At 31.5% G+C, this 8,918-nt stretch overlaps 1 protein-coding gene across 1 annotated transcript; it reads left to right on the top strand.

Annotated features, from left to right (window-relative positions):
* The first annotated feature begins 233 nt into the window (after window positions 1-233).
* Window positions 234-2,087, top strand: LOC149266435 (heat shock cognate 70 kDa protein-like). Its single transcript, XM_089408214.1, has one exon. The coding sequence runs from the start codon at window positions 234-236 to the stop codon at window positions 2,085-2,087; it is 1,854 nt and encodes a 617-aa protein (XP_089264340.1).
* The last annotated feature ends 6,831 nt before the right edge of the window (window positions 2,088-8,918 follow it).

Raw genomic sequence — 8,918 nt, forward strand, 5'->3', positions numbered from 1 at the left:
GTTTCACTTCGAATATAATAGACATCATGTTAATTAAAGAAAGTAATTGTAACCATTTATTTCGCATACCGCCACTTTCAAGTTTCAATCAAGAAGGCCAAACAAAATTAAATATAGTGGATTTCCATAGTCCAGAATTTTTCTGTTAAATCTATAAATTGCATGCTCCGCTGTGTCTTCACGGGTACGAATTGTGAACTTGCTGTTACTAGCGATTAATATTAATCACGGAGATGGATGAGAAACGTAAAGGTAAAGCTATTGGCATTGATCTAGGGACAACTTACAGCTGCGTAGCAGTGTGGCAGCAAGATAGAGTCGAAGTTATTGTTAATGATCAGGGCAACCGGACCACTCCTTCCTGCGTTGCTTTTACTCCCTCCGAGAGGTTTGTGGGAGACGCTGCAAAATACCAGATCGCCACTAATCCCCGGAATACCATCTTTGATGCCAAGAGACTCATTGGAAGGCGATTTACTGATCCCTCTGTGCAGAGTGACATGAAACTCTGGCCCTTTACTGTGATTGCTGGAGAAAATGAAAAGCCCCTTATCCAAGTTGATTACAAGGGTCAAAGGAAGGAATTTGCAGCCGAGGAAATCTCTTCGATGGTATTAACCAAAATGAAGACGACGGCCGAAGCTTACCTCAACTCTGAAGTGGAGAATGCCGTTATCACTGTACCCGCCTATTTTAGCGATTCTCAGAGAAGGTCTACTAGAGACGCGGCTACGATTGCCGGTCTTAACGCCATGAAAATAATTAATGAACCCACTGCCGCGGCTATAGCTTACGAATTTGGTACAGAGGTTTATTCCTCCCATGGAAAGAAGACTGTCTTGATTTTCGACCTTGGCGGAGGCACCTTTGATGTATCTATTGTCAATATCGAGAGAGGTAAATTTGAGGTGAAGGTTGTCGGAGGGGACACGCATTTGGGTGGCGAAGATTTTGACAACAGAATGCTCAATCACTGTGTTCAACATTTCAACAGAAAAAATAAAACGGAAATGAATATAAGTGCTAAAGCTCTTCGGAGGCTCCGGGCAGAATGCGAAAGGGCAAAGAGAAATCTGTCTTCCGTGGTAGAGACTGTGATAGATATCGACTGTCTATACGAAGGGTTGGATTTTCACATGAAAATTACGAGAGCCAAGTTTGAAGAGCTCAACACGGATTTCTTTGACAAGTGCATGCGAATCGTCAGCGGATGTCTAGAAGATGGCAGGGTGAGCAAAGAAGAAATTAACGAAGTTGTATTAGTAGGAGGTTCCACCCGGATTCCAAAGGTACAGGAACTCCTTCAACATTTCTTCCATGGAAAAAAACTCTGCAAAAGCATAAACCCCGATGAGGCTATTGCATATGGAGCTGCACTTCAGGCGGCAGCCTTGAACAATGAAGGCATCCAATTGGTCGTCATGGACGTCACGCCTTTGAGTCTTGGGATCGGAATTACAGGGGGTGTAATGTCGGTAGTCGTTCCGAGAAATACTCACATTCCAACTCAGTGGGAGGATTCTTACACTACAGCGCGTGACAATCAGGTAGAAGTGTCTTTTCGAGTGTATGAAGGCGAGAGAGCAATGGTTGCGGACAACAATTTGCTCGGTAAATTTCGGTTGAGGGGAATTCCGGCAGCCCATTGTGGAGTAGCAAGCTTTAGAGTAATCTTTGAATTGGATGCAGACGGAATTCTGAAGGTGTCAGCCCGGGAAAGGGTAAGTGGGGTAAGCAATTTCATTACTATAACGAACGATGGTGGTCGGCTGAGCAAAGAGATCGAGAAAATGAGAGGTGATGCCGAGAGATTCAGAAGGGAGGATGAAGAGGTTAAGAATAAGCGCACTGCCAGAGTCAATTTACAGAATTACGTTTACAACATGAGAAGCAGAGTGAAAGAAGCCGAGACTAAGGGAGAGCTGAATGTAACAGTGGCAGCGGATATTGTGCAGATGCTGAATAGTGTGGAGGAATGGTTGGATGAGAAGGAGAGTGCGCAGCTTTTCGAGTTGGAAGAGAAATTGAGAGGTTTGAAAAATGAAATGCAAACTTTGACAGCAGAAGGAGAATTAGATATTAGTTGAAATTGTGTGATTGCACCGTTTTGTAGAAAGTTGATAAGACATTGGTATATCATGTTTTGTCGTCTTGGAACAACATGAACAATTTTTTTTATATTTTGGAGGCTCTGTTACTATTATGCCCATAAAGTACTTTGGTGAACATTTGAATGTAGTGGGGAATTTTCAAACGATGGGCAGTTCTGTTTACAAATTTGATGCCATGGGAAGATGGGGTTTACAATGCTTTTCATCGACCTTGTATTTGCGCCTTTTTATATTCCTGAAATACAGTGATGCAGATCCATTTTAACTTCTGAAGTTTGTTTTTTTTTTTTAATGTATTTGTTATATGAATTAGAAAAATTTATTATTAATTATAAAAAATAATTAATAATTTAATTATATTTAAAATAAAATAATATGGTTTTAGTGATGAATTATACATATTGATTCTAAATTTGTTGATCTAACTAACTTTTCCAATGTGATTTTTATAAAAAATGTTTCAAATTTCTATCCAAAATGTTTGAAATATTCATAAAATAATATTATTAAGTATTAATCTAATTCATTTAATAATTTAATTATATTTAAAATAAAATAATATTATTAAGTATTAATCTAACTCATCTCACATTAGTTCTATAAAGCATAGAGAGGAATTAAATTGGTTGAGCTGTAAATTTTTTGATATTGTATTAAGAATTTTGACGGCAGAAATCTAAACTGATTTTTTTTTTTTAAATGTTGACATTTGAATATTTGTAGTTATTTTTTTCTTTATCATAAATATATCAACATGTGATATACATCAGTTTTTTTGTTGTTGTTTTTTTGTTATGTTATTATTTGGTTGTAAGACATTTAATCATTACAAATTAATTATGAATGAATGATAATATTTTTCGGAGAGAAATTAAAAAATAACAATTTTTATATAATTTTGTCAATAAAATATAAACATAAATAAATTTTTATTACAAATTAATCAAATAAATAATTTCATGATCAACTCGTAAGAAAAATAATTTTTTTTTATATAATAAAATTAATAATATTCTTAATTTTGTATTCTATTTCAAAACTATATATCTAAAATTTATTTCTATTTTTTAATATAATATCACATAATAATATCTTCTCTCAATTATTCCATATGATATAAACATCATTAAGTACATTATGATACTAAATTAATCCATATGGTCTAAACATCTCATTAAAAATAAATTACATATTATTACGAAATTCAAAAGTCAAATTTTATTAAATATTTTAATTATTAAAAATAATTATAATTCATACTGTTTCGAAATGTCCCAAATATTCGAGGAATAATCAAAATAATCCATAATGAAGAATACGCAAGGCGTTATGTGCCATCTATACACTCCTAATTACCCGAAGGCGTTCTTTAATGGAGGTTCTCACCTAAATTTCGTCATGAGAAATGGCCATCTGATTTTCATCATTCTCAGACTTATTTGGCCTACATCCCAAAGATCTCCACTCGCAACTTTAAGTGGAGGGTGATTTAATACTTTTGAAAATTTTAAAACAATAAATCTTTATGTGTGGATTCAAAATTTATGTCATGCAGATGGATCTCCAGGTTTATTGAAATTTGACTTTGGATTCATAATTTTAGTGCCATTATTTCGAGGTTTATTGAAATTTGACTTTTAAATTTATTGTTGGGCTAGTTAACTTGTAACTTTGATCAGTAGCTTTGTTGATTCATTGTATTTAAAGATAACTAAATTCTAGGTTTATTCTTAAATTATTTTTTTAATCAAATTTTTGTAGTTTATTATTTTTTTAATCAAATTTTTGTAGTTTTAAGGCATTTAATTTTAGAGGAGGATATTGTTGTTATTGTTTTTTTATATATAGATTTTATTAGGTTGGCAAATGTGCCTATTTCAATTTTTTTCACGGTGAAAAAAAGTTATATATTGTGTAATATTCATCAAAGAAACAAAAGTATAGCAATATTTATATGGGAACCACCAGATATGGCAGAAAATATGTGGATCAAAGCCACATAATGAGGAAAGATTCAAGAAATCTTTTTCTGTTTAGCTACATAAATCAATAGACAATATTTGATTTCAAGAGAATATTCTGTCTTATATACTATTAAACCAATTATATAAAAAATATTTGAACAGATTTTCAATTTCAAACCAAAGACTAACACATTAAATTTAAATATCATTTGTTTCACCACTTATTGAATTAAATTTAAGTATCATTTGTTTCACCACTTATTGAATAGATTTGAGCCACTAGTCCAATTGGAATCAGATGATTTCATTTCGTTGCAATTAATCCATTACCAATTTTCAAGTATAATTGCAAGACGCAAAACAATGATATTATTCTTACCCTTTACTTAACATTTTTCTAGCTTAAGGTAAGTAGTTTCTAATACTATCCCGTTAGACCCTAATGCTTCTAATTACTAGGGTTTTCTACTTCAAATATCACTCCAAATTTGGGACTACGCACATCTATCTTAACATTCTTATATTTCTAGATCTTAGAAATGAATTTCTCTCCTAAATTTAATATTCAAGTTAGATCTTTCCTTAGCTATTTCATTATTGTCTAAAGGTTCTGAAATATTTTACCTTGTAATTTTTGTTTGTATTTAACTCAACCTAAATAAGAATACTATGAAAAAGAGGATGAAGAGTTTGCATGTTTGACACTTTTTAAATTTTTAACCCATTGAGTCGAGTACTCAACTGGATTTTATGTAGAGATTCAGCTCTAACTTCAGCTTCAAATAGTACATTCAAAGTGATCATAATTCCGGACTACCCTACTCATAGAATTTCTGACCTATTGATGATGCTCATCAACTTCCCAAGTACAAGATTCTCAGGTTATTGGAATCGTCGTAGAGCTTTGATCGTTTATTCATTGGCATAAATTGTTTGCGAAGATGTGAGTAGCTTTGGTGGACTTAGACTTATGGATATCAAAGTACTTTACCATTTGTTCACTGCAATATAGTGTTTGTGGAGATGTGAGTAGCATTGGTGGACTTAGACTTATGGATATCAAAGTACTTTACCATTTGTTCATTGCAATACAGTGTTTGCGGAGATGTGAGTAGCATTGATGGACTTAGACTTATGGATATCAAAGTACTTGATCATTTGTTCATTGCAATATAGTATTTGCAGAGATGTGAGTAGCAATTGTGGATTTAGGGTTATTAGAGATAGGTTAGGGTTAGGGTTATGGTTACCTGAGGGTCATTGGATTTAATGTATAACTTAGGTTTTATTCAAAATCTTTTCATTTTTCATATATTAAGTGAAAATTTTAAATTAATAAAAAATTATATATATTTTTAATATATTATTATTATAATATAAAATAAAAAATATATATTATTATTATAATATAAAATTAATTTAATAATAATTTATAAAATATAATAATAATAATAATTATGTTTTAAGATAAATATTATAATATATATTTATATATACTTTTAAATATAATTTAAATTATTAATAAAAAATGATTATGTAATTTTTTTTATATATAATTTAAAATAATAATAAATAGTCATTATATAATTTTTGATATCTCATTATTGTCTTGTAAATATTATTTGTTATTTCCCAAAACTCTTTTCCACTTGAAATTTTTATTAATAAAAAAACCATATACTAAAAACAAATTAATAATGATTTATTAAAAAAAATAATTATATTTTAAAATAAAAAATTATAATATAAACCTATAAAAATTATATATATAAATATTTATTTATAGTATAGAAAAATATGATTAATATTTATTTATAGTATAGAAAAATATGATTATATGGTTTTCAATATATTATCTTTAAATAAATGAGATGATTCGAATGAGGAGTATAGTTTTTGATATATTATTGTTAAATAATTGAGATGATTGAAATGAGAAGTAATGGAACACTAATTGAAAAATTTGAGGTATGTGTGATTTAGGGTTTCAAGATATAGATTAATAAAGGAATATCTAGGCATACAAGCACCATGAAAAGGTTTACAAATGATGTAATCAACAAAGGAGAAGACAAACCCTCAAATTAAGCCCTCATTTGAAACGTTATGTAGGGTTAGGGTTATTTTGGGGCACAAATTGTTAAGAAAGATGACATCAACCCTACTAAGGCAAATTTAGCCATGTAAAATGCTAGATTTTAAGTGAGAATGATCAACAAGATTAAATTCAATTCAATTAGGTTAGGGTTGTTTTGGGGTGCAAATTGTTAAGAAAGATGACATCAACCCTACTAAGACAAATTTAACCATGTAAAATGCTAGATCTTAAGTGAGAATGATCAACAATCTTAAATTCAAGTCAATTAGGATGCAATGTCTATCTAAAAATCACCCTAATTGAATTCAACCCTCCAAACTAATCATGGTAGCTTGCCTTGAAGGACTTTCAAAATTAAAAAAGAAGAAAGCATAGATTTTTTTTTTAAATTTTTGAGCAACAAAAGGATTCCTCATGCCTATTTCCACTTGGGTGATGGAGTCTTTAGGGATAACTTCAAGAGAAAGTGAATTAATAACTTTATAATAATACCTTAATAACCATACATTAATTAATGAGTAAATTAATCTATACATTAATACATTAATAAGTATTAGCTATATATTTATAACTATAGATAGAGATAACTATACATGGACATAACTATACAATAAAATATATCCATTAGTAAACATTTATATGTAGACATTAACTGACATTAACATAGATTAGAAGACATTAATACAATAATTAATAAACAAAAAATTGACATTGTAATTTGACACGCAAAATCAATGTCACATTGCAACGTTGCAATATGATGAACAATAAATGATGTCCAAATGTGATGAACAAAAAAAGATGTGACAATGTGACTAACAACAATTGATGTTGTAATTGTACAAAAAAGAGTGCCACATAGTCAACATGGTTGACCATACTCGACATGGGCATCATGGTCAACCATGTTCAACCTGTGTATCATAGTCAACCTTAGTCAATCATAGTAAACATGGTTGTCATGGACTATAATAATCAACATAGGCACCATGATCAAACATGGTCAACCACAACCATTTATAGGTAATTGGTGACAAACAAAAATTGTCATCACATTGTGACAAACAATATCAACATCACAATGTGATAAACAAAAAATGATGTCACATTGTGACACTCAATGTAACGAAACAAACGATGTCACAGTTTGACGAATAGCAAATTATGTCGCAATGTGATGAACAACAAATGACATGGAATTTGGACAAAAGAATGGTGTCATAATGTGACAAATAACAAAATGTTGCCATGTGGCGAATAATAAATGACTCTACAATGTGATGAAAAATAATTATGATGTTACAATGTGATGAACAACAAACAACATTGCAATGTTATGACATAAAAGTGTGCCAAGAAACTATTATGAACATGAATATATATTATAAATAACAATAACTTACTAATAATGAAGGGGCACATATGAAAGGACATGACTCTACTAACAACCATGACCCTTATGAAAGGGCACTTCCCACCTAGTATATAAATGAGGCCTTCATTGTATTCAAAACATATGATTCATTCACACAATATACAATATATTATTTTCTCCTACATGTAATTATTTACTTTTTCCCATAAGGAAAAATCGTAATTTCATTAGAAAAGAGGAAATTACATGTTGTAGATGTTATTGCATATGCTGAGCATGATCAAGATCATGAAAAACAAAAAAGTTGCCATTGATCCACGCAGGGGACAACCATAAAACCATAACTGATGTACAAAATAAAGTAACAGTATGTAATATGTACCGAGACAGTCTATATATACAAAAAAAGGCTTAAAGCCTGATAAAAAATATATGTATGCATGAATAAAGTAACCATGATATGTTAAATATTCAGATTCATAAAAGGTCTGTGGTAATATTGGAAGAAAGTATTTCCTTCCTGTTCTCTGATCAACCAGATGCCCGGCTCCCCGATCGCAACCTCTTTGGATAGGCTGTCGGCAGCTCCGTTCTGCTCCCTGTAAATATGTGTGCAAGTGAAAGAATCAAAATGTGATATCAATCTCAAAGTCTCTTCCATGATATGCAATAATGTGTATGAAGAGCATCTAGTTTTTCTGTTGAGGCAATCACAAATAATTTGAGAATCTCCATGAAGTTGCAAATCCGTGCAATGTTTCTCCAAAGCAAATTGTATGGTGTGTTTTGCAGCTAAGAGTTCAGCTGAGTTGTTTGTGCATCTGTGAAGACCAATTAGCATGTTGTAGGGGTGTTGTTGGGAAAGGTGGAGAATCGCTGTTATGAAACCAGCTCAAGAAAAGATAGAAAAGATAGATCAACGCCTTAGAATTCAGCGTCTTCGAGGGGGCAACCTCCTTTACATTACATAAATGAACAATTCTTGGATGATACAAATGACAAAACCTCCTTTCTATATATAGGAGTCTAAGGAGTGACAATATAATCCAGCCGACCTAACAATAATAATATAAAGCCACAAAAATAACAATAGAGGGATTCTATGGGGCACAGAAATAACAATATGGGGGTAATAGGGGCACAACAATATAAATAAGGGGTATAACTACAATAGTAATGGGGTAATCACTAGTATTATAGGGACCCAACATGCCCCTCTCCTTCAAAAAAGTGTTGTCCTCAACGCTTGAGTAGTTCTGGATACTTCTGCATAAAATTCTCATCCTCCCATGTGGAATCTTCAGCGGATAAGTTCTTCCACTTGATAAGATACTCTGAAATTGATCGATTTCGTAGCTGTCGAGTTCTTG

The sequence above is a fragment of the Pinus tabuliformis genome, chromosome 6 (assembly GCF_031772625.1).
Source record: "Pinus tabuliformis cultivar Carrire ecotype Pingquan chromosome 6, CPIR1, whole genome shotgun sequence".
NCBI lineage: Eukaryota > Viridiplantae > Streptophyta > Pinopsida > Pinales > Pinaceae > Pinus > Pinus tabuliformis.